Source organism: Carya illinoinensis, chromosome 4 (genome assembly GCF_018687715.1).
Source record: "Carya illinoinensis cultivar Pawnee chromosome 4, C.illinoinensisPawnee_v1, whole genome shotgun sequence".
NCBI classification, from domain to species: domain Eukaryota; kingdom Viridiplantae; phylum Streptophyta; class Magnoliopsida; order Fagales; family Juglandaceae; genus Carya; species Carya illinoinensis.
Genome location: NC_056755.1, coordinates 31,753,570 through 31,776,969, shown reverse-complemented (window position 1 = coordinate 31,776,969; position 23,400 = coordinate 31,753,570). Strand labels below are relative to the sequence as shown.

Sequence of the window (23,400 nt, the reverse complement as noted above, 5' to 3'; positions counted from 1 at the left end):
CAATTGTTGTCCATGTAGATATGTCCTGTATAAAACAGAAATTGGAAGTAAATACAAGACAATAGGAAGAGTCACGGGTTAATTTGCTAGCAGAAATAAGATTAAAGGAAAAAAGGGAACACAAAGTACATTATGTAGAACAAGTTTTTTTATAAGTGAACAATTCCAATACTTGTTACTAGATTGAGTGGCCATTTGGTAACTTGACAATTGAAGCAATTCTAGAGTTTATGGGAAAAAAACCAATCAACAGAGTTGACCATATGGTCAGTTGCTCCAGTATTAGTTACCCATGCTTACCTGCTAAGTTATCAAAGGGAGGCATTTGTGGAGTTGGAAGAATACCATAAGTTGAAAGTGAAGTGGCTTGATTCAAGAAATGTGTGGTGGATTGTGGTTTAAGCATGGCAAGAATCTGCTAGTATTGATCTTGAGATAAAGAAAATTGTGAAACGTCATCACCTGCTTTGCTTACAGAAGAAGAAGTTTGAGTTGCTGAATATGTTGTATCTCATTCTGACTTAAAACCAAGAGGAAAGTCATGAATTCGATAGCACTTTTCATAAGTGTGTTCTATGTATCCACAATGACTACACAAGTTTATCCTTGTGAAAACTGGTTTGCTTTGAAGCAAAATTTTCACTTTGAGCAAGTTTTGCTATCAAAGCAGCAATTGATTCAAGACTCGGTGTAGTAGTGTTAATAGTGATCTCTCTCTGTTTCTCTTCTTATAAAATAAAAGCAATTACTTTGTTAATAGATGGAAATGGATCAAGCAACAAAATCTGACTTCTTAATATATCAAATGTGTCATTTAATCCTATCAGAAATTGCATCACATATTCTTTATGCTATGTCTCCACAAAGAATTTTAGGATTTTAATAGAACACTATGGTAGACTACGTATGTAATTGGCTAATTCATCCCAGTAAGACTTTAAATCTAAGTAATAATCACTGATAGGCTTTGGTTCTTGGTTTAAGGAACTAATTGCTTTTCTTAACTGGAAGATTCTTGGACGATTACCTTGAGAGAAGCGGTCCTTCAAATCCTTCCACATGTTTGCAACATTGTCAATGTAAAGAATGCTTGAGCCATTATTCTCTACAACTAATTTTATGATCCATGAGACCACCATATCGTTACATCGAACTCATGGTGAGTAGAGTGGGTCAGCTTCATCAATCAGCTTTTTGAGGACTCCAGTAATGAATTCTTGCTTGTTTTTAGCACTAAGGGTTTTTGACATTGATCTTGCCCATGAATGATAGTTGTCACTAGGTAATCAATCGGTGACAAGCATAACTCTAGAATTTTCTCCATGATGTAAAAATTAAGGGTTTGAAGAATTGTAAAGGGAAATTTAAGGAATAGAGATAACTGAAATTGAATCCATGATGAAAATTTCAGAGTAATCAAAATGCTCTAGTACTACGACAAAACATAATTCTGCTATAGATTTCTTCAGAAATCAAGATCAGAGAATGAGGAAATGTTTTTGTGAACAGAGATAACCGAGAGAAAAGATCTTGGAGTTTTATTTGTGGGATAGAATTTTCTATTACAATTGTAGTATACACGTGTGGTATATTTATACCCACATCTAGAATGACAAAATAACATTAAAGCAAATTGATAGTTACATTATGCTATCAAGTGCAAAAATGTAAATTAAGTAAAGTTAATACAAAGAAATATAGAAATAATGCATATTTCTAAGAGTCACTTAATTTTTAGGCATAATGTCAAAGGAAACATAAGTTGGACTATCCTCGACAACAAGGTTGCCCAATATGTTTTGGGGCCTAAAGGCGAGCATTCATAAGGTATGTTATGCTAGTTTATTGGGGGGGGGTGTGTGTGTGTGTGTTTTTTTTTTTTTTCAATTCCATTAAGTGTATGTTTGGGATTATAGTGGGAAATATAATTTATAATTTTGAAAACTTATAGCTTATAGCTTATTAAGGAAAAACACTTTTGAGGACAAGTATCAAATGTTACTTTTTCTCAAGCATTCTTTTAGCTTATTTGAGATTAAAACAGACTTTAATATGTAATATCTAAACAACCTAATTTTTCCATGAAAGAGATTTTCAGATTATTTAAAGTTTAATGCTCAAAAAATAGGAATCGGGTAAGGATCGATTCAATTAATTGGGCGATTCAATAAATTGAATTGGGCGATTCATGAAAATTTTGAATCGAATATTTTAATATTGATAAAAAGTATTATAAATCAAATTTAATGCAAATCAAGCATTTTATATCATGTATGAAAGAGTATAAAATATAAATTTATTGAGTAGTTTCAATAAAAATATTATATGAATCCAAATACTTTCAATAAATATGTAATTTATGTATTTAACCTCAATAGTCTATATATTTTTTTGCCTTATATATGAAAAATATAAAGACAATTAAGTTATAAACACATGGCAAATGTGGTATTTTATGCGCAACTATAAATTTAATATAAAATACTCACTCATCTGTTAGCATTATTTAAATTGCTGGACCTACATAGATTATGAATTTTATATTGTATAGTTCCCTAATATAAAATTTGGATAATATTTGTAAGACCTAATAACTGTGATTAATAAAGTGACATAATCGGGCTAACACATCTCTAGAAACCCATGATTTTGGTCAAGTCATGAGCATAAAGTGGTGCGAGCTTAATTCATATGTGGAGACCCCTTAAGGACCTATGTGATTTCATTGTTTTATGATGGGCAAAACTAGAATTCGGGGTGTTATATAAGGTCATGGATCCGTAATCCAGATTCACTTTTTACTCTACATATCCCATTTCTGTTAATTTTTACCAAAGAGTGAATATTAGACGTGGAAGATCATACCGTTGCACTCTTCTCTCCAATAGCTACTGGTATGCTCTTTTTGTTATATTTCTACACGGATTTTATAAGAGATCTTGGTATTTTTCGATTTTATTCAAGATTCAACAAGTGATATCAAAGCAATTTGTTAGATCTATGCATAAATAAGGTTTTGTATTTGTGAAATACGGTTTTCTTATTTTGTAAATTTTTTCACCACTCGAGTTCATTTATTTCGGTTTTTGGAGTTCTTGGATGACCAGAAAATTTGTTTTTAATTTCTGTAATTGTCGCCGGTGTGTAACTTATTGGAACTGTTAGAAACCGCCACTTTTAGTTTTAGTGCCCAAAAATTTTACTTTATTTTTTTATTCTAGACTTTTGATGAAAAGGGACTGCCAGAGACATGTGAGGACACCAAAAATTTCCTCACCAGCGCTCCCTCATCCATATTTGCTGGAAAATTGGTTCAATTGGCCAGGTCGATGGCAAGAATAGGGGTTGGAACAGTAAGGTGAGGTCTTTTTTATGCTACAAGGACTCGGGTCATAGGATTATGAAATTCGGGTAGGGTTTTATGTGAATTGGATTTGAGTTTTTAAAACAAGTCTTGAACTTGGTTTAGTTGGTCCAATTCTTTTGTGAAAATAAAGTAAATTTGGTTGAATTAAGGATTGAGTTTTGTGTGTTAGTCCGACCCATGTATTGGACCCATGCCATAAGGCAATTATAATTAAAAATCTGTGGGTTGGATGGTATGACAAAGCCCACATTTGACTTTGATACACCTAGTTGACTTGTTGACCAACCCGTTTGACCCACCCCGTTGACCACCCGATTTTACCTACTCAGTTTGACCAAAATCCAGATCCTAATCCGGATTCGAAAAATTATAATAATATTATGCATTATTTTAATATATTATTAGAAAAACTCTAAATATCTCTACTGTAGACATATTGTCTTATTTGTATGAATAATTATTTTTCTTTGAGATATCTAATGACAATTCATACATGTGCCTTAGAGAAATTAAGTGATACGTCTCCTAAGTGATCACTATCATAAAAGTTTTCTTCTTAGTCATATGAAAGTTTAATAAGTTGCATTAAGTTACATCTATATCCATGCAAATGAAAATTGGTTCAAATGAAGGTTGTTATTTGGCTGGATTATAGATGGTATAAGGTGATTATTTGTGACTTGCATTATTTTCTATTTCAAGATAAGCCTATGCATTCAATAGTCGGCCCAAATGAAGGCTATTGTGTGGCCAGGTTGTATAAATTTTTGGATTAGCCTATGCATTCAATAGTCGGCCTAAAGGAAAGACTATTATTTGGCCAGGCCAGTTTTGCATTATAGTCTTATTGGGAGAGGACCATTTGCATGTTTTAGTTACTATCCAAAGACTTGATTGCAATGGTACACTAGGTTTCACATACAGACTCACTTTTATAAAACCTTAATTTTCTGATTTAATTTTGTCATATTGTCTAATTGATTTTTTTGTTCAATTGGATTAAAGTTTGCATGACAAGAATTATAGTTTGTTTATGAATACTTCAAGATTGATGGAATGTTTATTTATTGCGAGTTTCTTTTGTTTTCTTATAGTGAGTGCATCCTCGATATCAGCCAATCTAAACAACATTCCAGTCCTAACTGGATCAAATTTTATAAAATGAAAAGAGCATGTTACTATTATTCTAGGGTGTATGGATCTAGACTATGCGCTTCGGGTTGATGAGCCTCCCAAGCCTACTGATCAAAGTTTTACTGATCAGAAGACATCTTATGAAAAATGGGAGCACTCTAATCGCATGAGTCTTATGATAATGAAGCATTCTATTTCTGATTCTATTAGAGATATAATGTCTGAAGAGGAAAATGCCAAAAAGTACCTTAACCAAATAGCAGACCGATTTGTTTCATTAGAAAAGGTAGAGACAAGTATGATTTTTAGCAAACTTGTCTCAATGCAGTATAATGGCAAATGGAACATAAATGAGTATATTATGAAAATATCCAATCTTATTACTAGATTGAGAACACTAAAGTTAAAATTCTCTAATAAAATTCTTGTGCATCTCATTATGATTTCTCTTCCTACACAATTTAGCCATTTCAAAATTAATTATAATACTCAAAGGGAGAAATTGACTCTTAATAAGCTCATTGCTCAATTTGTACAAAAGGAAGAAACTTTGAAACAAGAAAGGACAGAAATTACTCACATGTCAGTTTTCCCTCATGAAAATTTGGGTACCAAGAAAAGAAAGAAGACTAATAAATTTAAGGTAATTGTGAATGTTGAAACTTCACAACTATTCACATAAGTGTTACTATGAAGGGTTACATAAAGTGCTGAAAACTAAGTGATGGAAAAAAATTTATTTATTTGTGGGATGGCAATAAAGTTAGTGATGAGGCAATTGGAGTCTACAAATTAAAATTGAAGTCTGGTTTTCATTTTGGATTTGAATGAGACTTTCTATGTGCTGTCATTTAGACGTAATTTAATTTTTTTTATTCGGACAAATATGGTTTTTCTTGTTCATTTAAAAATGAGAAATTTCTGATATTCAAATGTTGTCGGTACTGGCTCTTTGATTGATAATCTTTATTTATTAGACTTGGATGCCTTTCACTTAAAGATAAACAAAATCTTGCATGTAAATAGTTGTGGTACAATAAAGAGATTGATCAATGAGAATTCTTCTGTATTTTGGCACAAGCGGTTGAGACATATCTTGAAAGAGAGAATTAAAAGGCTTGTGTGAACTGGAATTCTTAGTCCTCTTGATTTTTCAGATTTTAAAATCTATATTGAATGTATAAAAGGAAAGCAAACAAATATAAGGAAAAATATGTGCCAACAAAATTTTTGGCATCTTAGAAGTGATACATACTGACATTTGTAGTCCATTGCCTAAGACATCTTGGAATAGTCAATGGTATTTTATCACTTTTATAGATGATTATTCTCGTTATGGGTATCTATTTTTAATACATGAAAAGTCACATTCGTTTGACCTTTTTTAGGCTTATAAAGTTGAAGTTGAAAATTAACTTAATAAGAAAATTAAGGTCATTAGATCTTACAATTGTGGTGAATACCATGGCAAAAATGACAGATCAGGTGAACAATGTCTTAAACCTTTTGCAAGGTACTTAGAAGAATGTAGCATCATTCATCAATACACCATGCCAGGGACTCCACATCAAAACGGTGTAGCTGAGAGACCAAATCAAACCCTAAAAGATATGGTTAGAAATATGATATCTCATTTTTCTTTACCAAAATCACTATGGGGAGAGGTCCTAAAGACTGCAGTTTACATTCTCAATCAAGCACTTAGTAAACCAATAGCTAAAAACCATATGAGTTATGGACTAGAAAGATGCCTAATGTTAGGCATTTACATGTCTAGGGTTGTCCATATGAGGCTAAGAGCTATAAGCCAAATGAAAAGAAATTGAACTCAAGAACAGTTAGCTGTTTCTTTATTGGATATTCTGAGAGATTAATGGGTTTCAAGTTTTATTGCCATTCAAGTAATACCATTATTGTGATTAGTAACGCCAAATTTATTAAGGATATTTAGGATAGTGAGATTACATAATCCAGAGATATTGTATTTGAAGATAAACATATTGAAATAATTCTAACAAATACTGAGGGTGATGAGATGGTCACACCTATCATAGTACAGGATGTGAATGCAGATCATCAAATCATTTCCGAGTTACCTCTAACTAATACGGAAGAACCTAAGCAGTCTCAACAGGAAGTGTCATTAAGGAGATCAAAGAGGGAAAGTAGATTGGCAATTTTAGATGATTACTGTTGAACTCAAGGTTTCAAGTTTCATGTGATTATAAATCTACACATGGATTTTAATGATAACAAATGAATTCAAAGAATAAAGGAGTTTCAAGCTCAAGTTGTTCACACAATGGAATCAAGCACATCAAAGAACCAAGCATGAGCAAGAAGGAAATAAGTTCACATTAAAGTCATAGAGTAATGTTGTAAATCTCTTAAAATTTGAAATTAGGATTAATGCGTAAAATTAATATTTTATCATAAACCATTAAAATACATTTTCCACATGTGCATGAATATTTTTGAAAATTAAATTTGAAAATTTTGAAAGATGATTGATTGTCATCTTTTACATGTGTATGCCTTGATTAAAGGGTTGAACTTTGAAAATATTAAAGATGATTGATTGTCATCTTTCACATGTGCATGTTTTATTTGAATATTTTCAAAAGTAATTGATACTTTTTTAGACTTATACAAAAGGTAGATGATTTTGTTTGAAAATTTTGAAAAGTAAAGTGTACTCATTTTGTCATATACAAAAAGTAAAAGATTAGGTTTGAATTTTTTGAAAAGGAAAGTGTGCTCCTTTTGTCATATGCAAAAAGTAAAAGATTAGGTTTGAAATTTTTGAAAAGGAAAGTGTGCTCATTTTGTCATATGCCAAAAGTAAAAGATTCGGTTTTTTTTGAAAAAAATGAATGATGTTGTCTTTGACAATTGAAAAAGAAGAACCTTTTATTTGAATTTTTTGAAAAAGTGAATGATGTTGTCTTTGACATGTGAATCTTTTTAAATTTGAATATGAAGTCTCATATGCCTATAAATAGATTATTTGATAGCTTTACATTCACAACACCAAGAGCATACAACATTTATTCAAAGCTTTCATTCTCTCTTCTCTAAGCATTGAGTCTTAATCCTTGTTCATTTTGAGAGATATAGTTTGCGTTGTATTGTTCTTATTTCACTCATTGAGGAGTGTTTTCTGATAACCTACCTACTATCAGCTCTTGTATCAAAAAAAGGGTGTGTATAACCCTTGTGTGTGTAGAAAGTATACTACACGGGGAATAGTTGAATCACCACGTGTAAGGTGATTGCAAGTGTAGATGGTATTCTATACGGATCCTTTGTAGCGGTGTTGTTCAAAGGTGTAATAGGTTTCTATCTCCACCTGAAGGAAGTTGAATAGTGAATTTAGGAATCCTCAAGGGGTAGCTTGAGGCGAGGACGTAGGCAGTGGGGCCGAACCTCGTTAACATACTGAGTTTGCTTCTCTCTTACCCTTACTCTTTATATTTATTGTTATTTCATATTTTGTTTATATTTTATATTATATATTTGATTTATAATTATTATTTTTTTTAATACAACTCAATTCACCCCCCTCTTGTGTTAGTCATCTGGACAACAAAGTGGGACATTCATCAATCAATCAAAATATATTAAGGAATTACTGAAGAAGTTTGGGATGGAAAATGCTAAGGAAATTGGAACACCAATGAGCCCATCAACTAAACTTGATAAAGATGAATCCGGTAAGCTAGTTGACTCGAAGATATATCGAGGTGTGATTGGTAGCTTATTATATTTAACAGCCAGTAGACTAGATATTATGTTTAGTGTGTGCTTATGTGCACGATTTCAATCATCTCCAAAAGAATCACATTTAATTGCAGTTAAGCGCATTCTTAGATATCTTAGTGATACAATTAACCTAGGGTTATGGTACCCTAAGCACACATCTTTCGATCTAATCAGCTACACAGATGCAGATTATGCTGGCTGTAAAATAGATCGAAAAAGCACTAGTGAAGCATGCCATTTCTTAGGTCATGCATTAGTTTCTTGGTTTAGTAAAAAATAAAATTCTGTTGCACTATCTACTGCTGAGGCAGAATATGTTGTTGCGGGTAGTTGTTGTGCTCAAGTTCTCTACATGAAGCAACAACTTGAAGATTTTAAACTCAAGTATAATCACATTCCAATCAAATGTGATAATACAAGTGCTATAAATCTTTCAAAGAACCTAATACAACATTCTAGAACTAAGCATATTGAAATAAGATATCATTTTCTTCAAGATCATGTGCAGAAAGGCGATATAGTACTAGAATTCACAAACACACACGATCAGTTAGCAGATATTTTCACAAAGCCTTTACCAGAAGATAGATTATGTATGGAAGAGAAATAGGTATGATGCATGCTATGAATATCTCTTAAAAGATAGCCTAGAGTCAATAAAAATAGAGATAGATTTTTTAAATACTTTTACATAAACTTGAGATTCTTAGCCTCATGTTTGAGACGCTCATTCTCTTCATACAATATCATGTTATTCTTATCCATGGGAACTGGCAAGCGGAATGAAGAATCTAATAAAGATTTCAACTGTTTATTCTTCTACCGAATGATTCATTCCCTTGTGTGAGACTCTTGAACAATTTGTTGAAGTACAACAATTTGTTCTTTGAGCTTTTCAACTTCATGATTTTTGACTTGTATCCGTTGAGAAAAAACAACAATAGAGGAAGAGTAGCGAGTCCCAAGACTCACCAAGTCATAAGTAGCATCAGAATCTGACTTATTAGTCAGATTATTATTTTCTTGCTGCAACATGGCACCAAGGACAGGAGGTTGAGATGCAGAATGCCTCATGGATGGATCTAGAGAAATGTTAGAAGAATGAGCCGTTGAGAAAAGAATAGAAGGCTTAAAACGAGAATGCTGAAGGAATGTAGATGAGTTATAGAGATGAGATGAAAACTTGATGCGGATTGGATGAACTTCAGGACTGATTTTATAGAGATAGCATAAAGAATAAGATAAACTATTGTCTCTTCAAATCTTATTTAGTCAAAAGAAATACAAGATATACTGGACACACATTGTCAAAAGTTTTCTTACTAAGCCAGCGAGATTAATAGTAGATTGTCCCTATTTTTCTAGTAAACGATGAACCTCTGCTGTTATCTGCCGATGTTGACCTTGTATCTGAACCCTTTCTCGTTCCAGCTCCTCTATTCGTGGTTGCAGATCATGAGCATACCAATCTGCAAATTTTTTCACCTCTTGGTTTTCTTACTTTAGCCTTTTATTCTCACTATCCTTATTAGCAAGCTTCTGTCGTAACTCAAATATTTGCATGTTAAGATGATCAATCTCACTCACCCTCGCCATTAACCTCCGAGACATGATCGTAACAGAGGCAGCATATTGACTACTGAGCATTCTTGATTCTGCAATAATCTCAGAATCAGCCTTACTAGAAAAACGGTTCATTGCTCCTATCATGGTATTAACGGCCTCAGGAGAGAAGATTGATGATTGATGCGTCAAGGGTTCCTGATTCAAGTCTGGAACATTAGTGGAAGAGAATTGCTCAGCCATTCTATCGTTGTGGAAAAACAGAACTCAGGTCAAGAAGCGATCATTTTTTTGGCATCCGATAGATGAAAATGATCATTTTTTATAGCAACTCAGAGTCTTCAATCACGTTTGTCAACAACATCAGGCGATTGTTTAAATCTCCAGCCGCACTAAATTCATAGAGTTAGGCCTCGAGACTTTGCAGCATTTGTCGGGTCACGGACGGCTCCTTTTTCAACTATCTACAGTGACTATTAAACGCATCATTTTCTTCAGTCTATTTACTTGCTGCCGATCCTTTTTAATGATGCCAAAAGGGGGAGAAGTTTTAGACTAGAACATTAACATTGTTTAAATTGCTAAGTTTGTTATATATGCTTGGAATTATATTTATACTTTTGCTTGAAAAACTAACGCATATTTTCAGGGGGAGCTTACGTATTAATACAGGTTTCAAGTTCTATCAAGTATTTGTCATCATCAAAAAGGGGGAGATTGTTGAACTCAAGGTTTCAAGTTTCATGTGATTACAAATCTACACATGGATTTTGATGATAACAAATGAATTCAAAGAATAAAGGAGTTTCAAGCTCAAGTTGTTCACACAATGGAATCAAGCACATCAAAAAATAAAGCATGAGCAAGAAGGAAATAAGTTCACATTAAAGTTATAGAGTAATGTTGTAAATCTCTTAAAATTCAAAATTATGATTAATGCTCAAAATTAATATTTTATCATAAAGCATTAAAATACATTTTCTACATGTGCATGAATATTTTTGAAAATTAAATTTGAAAATTTTGAAAGATGATTGATTGTCATCTTTTACATGTGCATGCCTTGATTAAAGGGTTGAACTTTGAAAATATTAAAGATAATTGATTGTCATCTTTCACATGTGTATGTTTTATTTGAATATTTTCAAAAGTAATTGATGCTTTTTTAGACTTATACAAAAGGTAGATGATTTTGTTTGAAAAATTTGAAAAGTAAAGTGTGCTCATTTTGTCATATACAAAAAGTAAAAGATTAGGTTTGAATTTTTTGAAAAGGAAAGTATGCTTCTTTTGTCATATGCAAAAAGTAAAATATTAGGTTTGAATTTTTTAAAGAGGAAAGTGTGCTCATTTTGTCATATGCCAAAAGTAAAAGATTAAGTTTTTTTTTTTTTTTTGAAAAAAATGAATGATGTTGTCTTTGACAATTGAAAAAGAAGAACCTTTTATTTGAATTTTTTGAAAAAGTGAATGATTTTGTCTTTGACATGTGAATCTTTTTAAATTTGAATATGAAGTCTCATATGCCTATAAATAGATTATTTGAGAGTTTCACATTCACAACACCAAGAGCATACAACATTCATTCAAAGATTTCATTCTCTCTTCTCTAAGCATTGAGCCTTAATCCTTGTTCATTTTGAGAGATATAGTTTGCGTTGTATTGTTCTTATTTCACTCATTGAGGAGTGTTTTCTGATAACCTACCCACTATCAGCTATTGTATCAGAAAAAGGGTGTGTATAACCCTTGTGTGTGTAGAAAGTATTCTACACAGGAAATAGTTGAATCACTACGTGTAAGGTGATTGCAAGTGTAGAGGGTGTTCTACACGGATCCTTTGTAGCGGTGTTGTTCAAAGGTATAATAGGTTTCTATCTCTACCTGAAGGAAGTTGAATAGTGAATTTGGGAATCCTCAAGGGGTAGCTTGAGGCGAGGACGTAGGCAGTGGGGCCGAATCTCATTAACATACTGAGTTTGCTTCTCTCTTACCCTTACTCTTTATATTTATTGTTATTTCATATTTTGTTTATATTTTATATTATATATTTGATTTATAATTATTATTTTTTTTTAATACAACTCAATTCATCCCTCCTCTTGTGTTAGTCATCTGGGCAACAATTACATTGTTTATCTCCAAGAGCATGAGTTTGATATAAGATTGGAAGATGATCCAATCTCTTACAATCAAGCTAAACAAAGTGCTAACTCTAAAAGGTGGACATGTGCAATACTAGATGAGCTAAAGTCTATGAAGGACAATTACATTAGGGACCTTATCAAATTACCTGATGGTATTAAATCAATTGGTTGTAAATAGGTCTTCAAAAAAGTTCAATTGAGTAATTTTCTCTTTTAGTTTTAAGGAAAATACTGTGGATCAATATATTTATAATAAGATCAATGAAAGCATATTTATAATTTTGGTGCTAGATGTCGATGACATTCTACTAGCAGGCAGTGACATAGGCCTGTTGTAGGAAACCAATAAATTTCTTTCGAAACGCCTTGAATTGAAAGATCTTGATGAGGCATTTTTTGTGATAGGCATTCAAATTCATTACGATAGATCACGTGGTACAGTTGGCCTATCACAAAAGGCGTATGTCGAGAAAATATTCAGTAGGTTTGGCACGCAAAAATTGTGTATCTGGGGATGCACCTATTGCAAAAGGTGACAGGTTAAGTTTGCTCCATTGCCCAAAGAGTAATATTGAAAAAAAAAATGAGGATATCCCTTATTTATTAGCTGTAGGGAGCTTTATCTATGCTCAAGTTTGCACACATCTAGATATTGCGAATGCAGTTAGAATACTTGGTAGATATTTGAGTAATCTAGGTGTGAATCATTGGAAAGCTGCTAAAAGGGTAATGCGGTACTTGCAAAGAACAAAAGATTATATGCTCACGTATGGGAGGTTAGAACATCTTGCGATCATTGGATTCTCATAATCCGATTTGTGTGGAGAAGTCTTCTTGCTACCAGACAAGCTATAGAGGTAGGATCTTTTTGGAGGCTAGACATAGAAATCAGATTCAAATATAGAAAGACAAATGGATAGCCAAGTCTAACCCTACAAAGGTCACAAGTCCAGTGAAGGTGCTTGATGGTAATGCAACTGTTGCAGAACTTATTGAACCTACTACAAAGAGGTGGAAAATAGATTTAGTGCAAGACATTTTTTAGGAGGGGGAAGTCTCATTGATTCTGAAAACACCTATTACCACAATGAACTCAATGGACAGAATCATCTGGCATGGCACAAAAGATGGCTCCTTCTGTGTAAGGAGTGCATACAACATAAAGAAAACAAAGGAAATAGTAGCTAAAGGCCAAGCCTCAACTAGCAACAATTTCAAATAAGTTTGGCACAAGATATGGCAGCTTCATATCACTCCAAGTGATAAAATGTTCATATGGAGAGCTTGTCAAGAATCTCTCTCTACTTAGTCCAATTTGTTTAAAAAGAAGGTGGTGAGTGATCCACTATGTCCAATATGCAATAGAGAGAAAGAGAGTACCCTTCATGTTTTGTGGAACTGCGAGGCAGTAAAGGATGTTTAGGGTCAATGTTCTAAGAAACTATAAAAATGCATCGTCTCTCAACTACCTATGTTGTATTTCTTCGAGGCCTTGATTAAAGCTTTCAATGCATCAGAGCTACGAGAATTTGTAATGGTAGCAAGGCAACTGTGGCTGGGAAGGAACTTCTTCATCTTCAACAAAGATTTCCTTCATCTTCAACAAAGATTTCCTTCTTCCTAAAGTTCTTCTCAGAGAAACAAGATTGAGAATAGATATGATATCTGAAGGGGAACAACTTTCTCATAACCAAAGCAGAGGTAATCAGGTTTGCACTTCAATTGATGTTTGGTAGGCTCCCTCCTCGAATTGGTTTAAAGTCAAATGGGATCGTGCAATGGATCAAGCTAAGGGACTGATTGGCATAGAAGTAGTCATAAGGAACTGCAAGGGCCAGATCATAGCCACCACGAGGCAAAAGAAAATGTTTTTTCCTGATCCCCTATTAACTGAATCTTATGGAGCTCTAATAGCTACTCAATTTGCCTTGGACTTGGGATTACCACAAATTGTTATTGAAGGGGACTCTTTGCAGGTAACAAAGGTCTTATAAGAAGAAAAGGAAGCTTGGAGTAGCTCCAGCATGTTCTTATGTGAAGCTTGATCATGTCTCAAATTTTTTGCAAAGTGGTTTGTCTCTCATGTTAGGAGAAATGACAACACCATAGCTCACTTTTTTTTTTTTTTTTTAACACCATGGTCACTTACTTGCAAAAGATGTTCTTACCATTTTTTATTTTATTGTAACTATAGAAGAAGTTCCTCATTGTATCTCATCATTTGTTTAATGAAATGACATAAGGATATTTCCTTTCCAAAAAAAAAAAAAGAAATAATATTTATAGTCTTGAAGTGTATATTCATCGCGAACTCTCTTTAAAAAAAGTAAAAAAATCTAAAACTTATATAAATAAATATTTTTTTAATAGTAGCATCAACTTTTTTTCAAAAGGAATATGTGGGAACTGTATATTCTAGAACTATATATAGCACTACCTTTAGATTAAACGTCTTCATTTAAATCATTTTATTATTATTTATAAATTGTTTTAAAAAATATTGTTTTTACTTAATATATACTTTACACATTCAAAGATGCCCTAACAACACCACCACATCTGTAACCAGATTTTTGTATAATTTTTTTATTCATATATTTTTTATAATTTAGAAAATATCATGTGCTATATCTATTTTTTAAAATTATAGAAAATATTTGGATTATAAATTATAGGAAATCAGTAATCGTTCGATCAAAACTCCCACTTGACAAACGGCGGATTCGAGACTCATTACCGTAATGAAACTGTACCTGCAGCACAGAATCGCAGGTTACTTCTCTCCGTACACGTGGCGGATAAATAGAAATTGTCTATTCTCCTGCCGGCCCACATCATACCCCGAAAGGATGGAAGTTCCAGCCTCCCCATATGACCGAAAGAAGAGAGTCGACCAACTAACACTTGCACGCCAATCTCCTGCCTCCACCTCTTTTCCGCCCGGAGACTTCTCTCTCCGGTCACCGACGGTTATTCAGTTACGGTAACTATATTTTACTCCTCTGCTAATAGTCACTACTCAAATTTTGAGGACTAGGGTTCTGTTTCTGATCAGACACTTCGTGGAGCTCCACATCAGTTCAGAGTCCATTAATGACCAAGCCAAAGCTCCCAGCGTATTGAAAAAGGAGCTCCTACTTTTGATTTTGAAACGGAAGCCATGTCGTTTCCGAGGCGCAGAAAGGCCCCAAATACTCAAAAGTCTGAGCCTCACGAAATTGACGGAGAAAACGAGGATGACAAGAAGAGGAACCCGAAGACGAATCTCAGAAAGGACAAGAGATGGTCTTGCATGGACAGCTGTTGCTGGTTCATTGGGTGCATATGTTCGATTTGGTGGTTCTTTCTGTTCTTGTACAACGCAATGCCAGCGTCGTTTCCCCAGTACGTGACGGAGGCGATAACGGGGCCGTTACCGGACCATCCCGGCGTGAAGTTGCTAAAAGAGGGCTTGAAGGTGAAGCACCCGGTGGTGTTCGTCCCTGGAATCGTTACCGGCGGGCTTGAGTTGTGGGAGGGGCACCAGTGCGCTGAGGGCTTGTTTAGGAAGAGGCTTTGGGGTGGGTCATTCGGGGAATTGTACAAAAGGTATTCTTGTTTTTTTTTCCCTGCTTTTGATAATGCGAAAAAGTTACCGTGCGTCTCTTGCTTAGCTGGAAAGCTTTGGTTGAGGTTGCTTAGACTTGGGTGGTTGTTCGATTAAACCGTGTGAGGAAAGTGCTTGATTGCTTGTTTATAGGGTGGTATGAGGACCGAGAATGCATATTTTGTTTTGGGTTGTTTTCCTATTGAAGAAACCTATGATAAAGTCGCGGCAAACCTACTATCTTCATAGAAAAGCTAATGTCGATTCCAATATCTTTTATAGGAGTGGGAATGAATAGTTTGGGGGAGGATCTTTGTTTTTCTTAAGTTAATGAGGATATTGAAATCGACTTTATTTGGGGGTGAGCGAGTATGATATGGAAGATGCAGCAGCAGATAATTCAACCATATTATACGTGTCGATTTGAGAAAATCTTCTCGAGCATGCCATTGGAGTGAAGCAGTTGCAGCGTGCAATAATATGAAACTTCCATGTCATTTTGTTCTTAGCTTACGTCTTATGGGCGAGGTTTTGGGAAATTGATTTGTTAATAGGATTCCATAAAGGTCTGATAAAGATGTCTTTCTCTTTCGTTTGTGGACAGAAACTTGTAACAATGTTTGAACAAGAGGATATTGGGTATACGTAAGTTGGTAGATAGTATCTATAACGTAAGTCGGGACATGAGATGTATTGTTCCATTGAACTAATGGGTTTCCTGTAGGTATGTGGAAAATTGACTGTAGAGCACTACTCTCTTTGTTCCCAACTGGTGGTTAAAACCTCTACTTCTCTTTTTTGATGACGGGAACCACTCCCCGCAGAGCCCTTAGGACTCACCCATGGAACCTAAACCCCTGAGGAGACTAACACAACAACCCCGCCATGGTCTCCCACTTAAATTGCAGTTTGATTCCAGGGAGAATTGAAGCTGTGAAATGTGGTTCATGCACACAAGTTCGCCCTTACCACTTGGGCTACCCCAAGCGGGTCTGCAACTTCTTCTGACCCATTGAGGTTGCTTTTGATCCTCGTTTTATATTTTAAATTGACCGTTTATGTGTGTTTCAGATTGTTTAACAGCAGGTGAGCTTTTATCACGCCAAATTTGTCTATGTTCTTACTGTTTGTCAGAGTTTGCTCCCTATTTGTTATGATGTATTGCAATTGTGTCGGTGATATTGACTCTTTACTTTGTTAATATTGTTTATTCTATGCAGACCATTATGCTGGGTTGAGCACATATCACTGGATAATGAAACTGGACTGGACCCATCTGGAATCAGGCTCAGACCTGTATCTGGACTTGTCGCAGCTGATTACTTTGCAGCTGGTTATTTTGTCTGGGCTGTCTTAATTGCCAATTTGGCTCGCATTGGATATGAGGAGAAAACAATGTATATGGCTGCATATGACTGGAGATTATCATTTCAAAACACTGAGGTATAATTTTCAATAAGTAATTTATACCCTACCAGATAATTTTGCATCGGCAAAATATCATTATTTAACTGTCTGGTATTGACTGAATTTTTTGTTATGATATTGTAGTACCGTACCTACTTACCATCTTAAATCAGTTTATTCTTTTCTGCCCAATTGGATTGATCAGGTCAGAGACCAAACTCTAAGCAGGATAAAAAGTAATATAGAACTCATGGTAGCTACAAATGGTGGAAAAAAGGTGGTTGTTATACCACATTCAATGGGTGTTCTGTACTTTCTGCATTTCATGAAATGGGTTGAGGCACCAGCTCCAATGGGTGGTGGTGGCGGGTTGGATTGGTGCACGAAGCATATAAAAGCAGTAATGAACATTGGTGCACCCTTTCTAGGTGTTCCAAAAGCAGTTGCAGGACTTTTCTCTATGGAAGCCAAGGATGTTGCTATTGCCAGGTTTAAATTTCAGCTAGTATTATACGAGTAGGACTAGACCATTATCTAATCATTATTGTCATAAATCACCTCAAATTCAGAATCACTGCAGAAAAGAGATCGTTTTATAAGCATATATGGGATCATGAAGCATCAATTATTTTATTATGAATTTAGCAGTGGATAGAGATTTCATGGCTAGTCCATTCTAGCCAATGGGTCTATGCTGTCAATGCCAAGAGACAAAGGGAGGGAATCGTTCCATTAGCAATTCTTAATGCATGCTGCAGGGATTGCTATAAAAGCAGATATGTCTCAATGTTCTATTTTGACTACTTTATAGTTTTTTTTAATGTAAGAATATAATTTATTATTAACATGAGAACCTCAAGCATATGGGGGTATCATCTACAAGAGATTCCTTGAACAATTACAATCTAAAATGCATAGAATCAAGAAATTTAAAAAAACAAAAAGGAGACATTAGATTTGCTTCATGAGTATTTGATTTACAGATGTCCTTTCACAAGAAATCCTTCTTCATGTGCTAACATTTTTGTTTCTATTTATTTTTCAATTTTTTATGATTTTGGTTTCTGGTTCAAAACAATGCATGCATGCTTTCATCTGTTTTGGGCTCTTGATGAACTGCTAATCCTTAAGTAGGGCTTTCGCGCCGGGTGTTTTGGATAAGGATGTTTTTGGTCTTCAAACTTTTCAACATATGATGCGGATGACCCGCACGTGGGATTCAACCATGTCAATGATACCAAAAGGCGGGGATACTATTTGGGGTGGTCTTGATTGGTCACCTGAAGGGGACTTTGACTGTAGTGCAAAGAAGCTCAAGAATAATGATACCCAAACTGCAGACCAAAGTGGGAAGGGGACTCTGGGTACTACAAAAAGAGTAAATTATGGGAGGATCATATCATTTGGGAAAGATGTATCTGACATACATTCCTTTGAGATTAAAAGAGTGGATTTCCAGGTAATGTTCCATGTTTCAGTTTGGTTTCCGTACATCCAAGCCCATTGAAAGCAAATAGATCTCTCTCTCTCTCTCTCTCTCTCTCTCTCTCTCTCTCTCTCTCTAAAAGAAAAAACCATTCAAAGACTATTCATTTTCTCATTTTTTCAGTCTGTGAAAGGTTATGCATTTTGGTATACTTATTTTAAGGAAAAGAATATGGATTTATAGTAAAGAAGAGACAAAAGCAAGTAGAAGATTATTATGCAGAAAGTAAAAGAATATGTGATTTTTTTCATCAATCTCACCAAAAAGAACAAGTAGAAGATTCCTGAGGCGACAGAACCAATGAGTGTGTCTGGGGATCAACCTGTGGCACGAAAAAGTATCTTATTTCTTAAACCATACTTAAAAAAACTGATCTGATAGATGGCCATAAAATAATTTCTCCTTTTGTATAATAACATATAAAATAATATAATATTTTCAACTAGTCTGTATGGTGCTGCATCTACTTTACATTTTGTGTGGATTATCATCAAATGCAAGCATGTATAAGTTGTCATATGTCATTGCTAGAATGTGCAACAATCATATGGAAGGCAGACTGTTGAGCCAAAAAAAATATATGGAAGGCAGACTGCTGTCAATTGCACTCTTTAAGAATGGCTGATTTCCTTGTAGTCGAAGCTAAGTTTATTGTTGCGTATCGCTTGGAGTTTAATGAATTTAAATGGTCATTGATCAGCAGGGTGCTGTCAAGGGTAATAACCTTATAAATACAACCAAGTGTGATGCATGGACAGAGTACCAGGAAATGGGTATCGAGGGTGTCAAAGCTGTTGCAGATTACAAAGTTTACACAGCTGGATCGATTTTGGATCTGCTTCATTATGTTGCCCCCAAGTTAATGGCGCGTGGTGATGCTCATTTTTCACATGGAATTGCAGACAATTTGGATGACCCTAAATATGAACATCACAAATATTGGTCAAACCCGTTAGAAACAAAGTGAGATTTTCAATGTTTCTTTGTTGTTCTAGCAGTTTGTTTCGTTATCAATGCTCAACTGAACTTGGAAAAATTATTTCCCTCCTTCAAATGTTGTTGATGATACGCACCAATGTAACTGCCCAATGTACAAGATTTTATCAGCCAAGCATGCATCGGTTTTTGAATATGCGCGCGCGTGCACCAAGCATGCATCAGTTTTGGAGTGTGTGGTGTGTGTGTAGTGCATGAAGCATTCACCAATTTTGCTTTCATCAATCTTGGAGTGTGTGTGCTCATGCGTGTGAGTTTGTACACACATACCAGAGCATGATGTGTCACTATGGTATAATTTGGCTAAATTACCCCTCTCAAAATGCCACCTCATTCTTAAGCCTTCAAACTTTGACTCCTTACAACTCACTCCCTAAAATCAAATTTTTGTCACCAGCTGCCCCCTGAGTTACATTGGTGCAATGGGAGGATATTTCCTTTATTTATAATTTTAAGTAACAAAATTGTCCTCAATTTTTTTTGTAAATTACCCTATAAATTTTTCCTTCATCATGAAACAAAAAAATTCTTATTTTGTTCTAGGTTGGTGATTCATTAAAAAGCATTATTTGATTGGATTTCCCTGCTGCTGAAATTTTGTGTACTGGCTTTGCAGATTACCAAATGCTCCAGACATGGAAATCTATACTATGTATGGTGTTGGAGTCCCCACAGAAAGAGCATATGTGTACAAATTAACTCCTGCTGCAGAATGCTACATTCCCTTTCAGATAGATGCGTCAGCAGAGGGTGGAAGTGAGAATCCTTGTCTAAAAGGTGGGGTGTTTTCTGTTGATGGGGATGAAACCGTTCCCATTTTAAGTGCAGGTTTTATGTGTGCAAAAGGTTGGCGGGGAACAACTCGTTTCAATCCTTCAGGCATTCGTACTTACATAAGGGAGTATGATCATGCCCCTCCAGCTAATCTTCTAGAGGGCCGTGGCACCCAAAGTGGTGCTCATGTTGATATAATGGGTAATTTTGCATTGATTGAAGATGTTATAAGAGTTGCAGCAGGGGCTACTGGAGAGGACTTAGGTGGGGATCGAGTTTACTCTGACATTTACAAATGGTCCGAAAAGATCAAACTACAACTCTAGATTCACATGGTTGGTATCTGAAGCTTATTGATAAAATTTCCTTCAATGTTTAAACTTAAAGCAATATGTTGTTGGAAAAACTTTAATTGATGCTCAACCTTTGGAGATCAACTAGAGCCAGCAATCATGCTTGACTAGGTACCAGGGGAAAATCCTCACTGTATATTCAATTCTACTGTCTCCTTGAGGTTTTTTATCCTCATTTCCATACTCTCTTTTCTTTTTTGCTTAAAGCTATTTTTATTGAACTTTCTTCCCTCACTTGTTTCAGCATTGTTGCTTTCATGCGTAAAGGCACCCCCGGTGAAACTATCACCCAGCAATGGTGGCGGTGGTGATTCCAGAGTGCAGTGTTATACTCAAAATTGAAGCCCAAGGGGTGAAGTGCTGGTTGCTAAAGCAACTGCGTTCAGATTTATGCAGTATTTGTGGCCTTTATGTATTACATGGGGCTTAATAGGTGCCTTACAAATTTTGAATATACATTTAATTCAGTTGACTATTGACAACAAAACTTCTAACCAATTAGTCTATGTGTTTCATTGCAATTTGAGTATCTCTCTCTCTCTCTCTCTCTCTCTCTCTCTCTCAGCCTGCTTGAGACGCTGGTGACACCCGTTTCCTTTTGGACTGATTCAATTGTTGAACTTACTAAAAGGGTTAGTGATACAAGAATAGGAAGATGTTAGCCTGATAAACCATATGATTGTTGAAAAATATTGAATAGATAGCGGATTCTTTGCTGGTGAGTACGGGAACCAACTATTCTAAGACATCTTTCACCTTTAAAATAAGTGTAATTTAATTACCAAGCTATGTGATTTTCTGTCCCAATTATAGGTGGGGTCTTGGGCATTTAGTTCTTTGAGTTATTTTATTATCTTCTCTAATGCAAGCAAGCGAATGTTACCTAATATCTGGTTTAGTACAAGGAAGAATGACCAATCAGAAAACCAAAGTGCTTTTCCATGGAATGAGGTGTCTATTCATCCAAGTTTTAAGTCTAATCCTGAAAGTGCTTTTCCATTTCTTTTCACCTTTTCTATTTCAATAACAAAGGATGTTGCGGCTGTCCAATAAGGGAAATGCAAGAGCAACACCCAATACAGATATTACTATAACATCATTTCATAATATGCTTTTAAAAATAATTGTGGTTCCTTGAAAGATGATGATGGATTTGCAACTTTAGGAAAGGGTGATATGTGGGGCATCCTCAGGTTAGCATGTGGGGATACTAAGGTATGACATTGATCTCAAGGGATGGTCAGATTCACCATTTGGAAAAAGGTTTTGGTGTCATTTGAGGGCTGGTTTGGATTCAAAGATGAGATGAAATGGTTTTAGATAAAAAAATAAAAGTTGAATAAAATATTTTTATTATTGTTATTGAATTTAAAAAAGTTGAATTGTTCATTATATTTTATAAAAAATTTTGAAAAGGTTATAATAATGAGATAAAACGTTTTCTGAATCCAAACAAGGTTTACTCTCGCTAAATTGGTTAGGTTTGGATGTTGAGATAGGAATTTTAAGTTTGAGATGATGGTTGAAAGTTGAATAAAATATTATTTTTTTAATATTATTATTTTTTTAAAATTTAAAAAAATTGAATTAAGATTTAAAAATTTTGAATTATATATTATATTTTATGTGAAAATATAAAAAAATTATAAAAATAAAATAAAATGAAATGAGAAGTCTTAATTTGAAAAATCTTCCAAACCTAAGTTCATCTCCAGTTTCAAAGTTGTATTATTCAATACAAAATAAAAATAAAACCTTGTCGTAACGCGAGGATATATCAGTCAAAACATCAAGACCTACAGAAGTACATCCCCGGCTTCTTCTTCGATTTCTAAAGGAAAAAAAAGTCTGCCTCGGTTCCAATTCTTGCCACTACACGACACCACACAAGTTGACAAACCACCTTTTTGGTCTTTCCCATTAACTGCCCCTTGGCCTTGGGGCTGCCAGCCAAACCTTTTATTTTTCTCTCACGTACTCTTAAAGATGATTTCATTATTAGAATATAAAATATTGCAATGGATTTTGACGTGTGCATGGAATATGTTACCCATCCAACCTAGTTATGACGGCTTGCTTGTAATTTAAAAAGAAAAATAAAATATTTGCATCGAATGATAAAATTCATAATTATATTTTTTTAAGTTGAATATGTATTTTTAGTAAGTTGTAAATAAAATAAAATAAAATAAAAACTAAAAACTAGTTAAACTAATCAAATTAGACCAAACCAATGGATGAATCCGATACCAATTCTTAAAAACGAATACCGGTCCAAAACTATCAATTGTTTATTGGCTTTACCTCCGGCCTCCCCATATTCCATACCCTATTGCTTCTTGGCTTGTTTTCCTCGATCAAGCATTCACCGAATCGAATTAGACTAGTTACACTCTTAATATACAGGGCCAAATGAATGTGTTACTTTAATTGTATTACGAAATTGTTTGGCAGTTTGAATCAAAATCCTATTAGAGTTGTTATCCCAATTTTAATAGATATATAAAATGAATTATCAAAAATTATTATAGTTTGTATAAATTTTTTAAATAATATTAATCATTATATTACTTGTTGATGTAATTTCCAATGATGTCTCTACCGCGCTCAACCAACCTGCGATCAAGAGAAAAGCCTCAAGGACTCCATTAGGGGATGCATCCAATGATTAAATAACAGAGAAATTAGTTTCTCTACATGAAAATGAATAATAATCTGCCCAAAACATATCTAGTAGGCTATTTTCAAGGGCTGATATGTTCTATTTGGCATGACCCGTTTCAGGGGCACCATTTTTGGTGTTCAGCATGATGCGTTACCTTCAT

The 23,400-nt window shown here is 34.5% G+C and overlaps 1 protein-coding gene across 5 annotated transcripts; it reads left to right on the top strand.

Annotated features, from left to right (window-relative positions):
- Window positions 1-14,800: 14,800 nt before the first annotated feature.
- Window positions 14,801-21,096, top strand: LOC122307891 (phospholipid:diacylglycerol acyltransferase 1-like). 5 transcript variants are annotated; one of them, XR_006241849.1, is made up of 7 exons: window positions 14,801-15,561; window positions 16,780-17,002; window positions 17,172-17,455; window positions 18,101-18,425; window positions 19,153-19,415; window positions 20,065-20,686; window positions 20,843-21,096. XR_006241849.1 is itself a non-coding variant. In XM_043121012.1 (7 exons), the coding sequence occupies exons 1-6, from the start codon at window positions 15,134-15,136 to the stop codon at window positions 20,546-20,548; spliced, it is 2,004 nt and encodes a 667-aa protein (XP_042976946.1). In that variant the 5' UTR covers window positions 14,801-15,133; the 3' UTR covers window positions 20,549-20,557; window positions 20,820-21,096. The 5 variants fall into 5 exon arrangements, 3 of the variants coding, with proteins under 3 accessions (XP_042976946.1, XP_042976945.1, XP_042976944.1); XR_006241848.1 differs by having other exon boundaries at window positions 20,820-21,096; XM_043121012.1 differs by having other exon boundaries at window positions 19,156-19,415; window positions 20,065-20,557; window positions 20,820-21,096.
- The last annotated feature ends 2,304 nt before the right edge of the window (window positions 21,097-23,400 follow it).

Coding starts and splice junctions, on each gene's coding strand:
- LOC122307891 (XM_043121011.1), top strand. CDS start 15,134: ATGTCGTTTCCGAGGCGCAGAAAGGCCCCAAATACTCAAAAGTCTGAG. Junction 17,456..18,100: donor AAGGATGTTGCTATTGCCAG/GTTTAAATTTCA, acceptor ATCCTTAAGTAG/GGCTTTCGCGCCGGGTGTTT. Junction 19,416..20,064: donor TCAAACCCGTTAGAAACAAA/GTGAGATTTTCA, acceptor CTGGCTTTGCAG/ATTACCAAATGCTCCAGACA.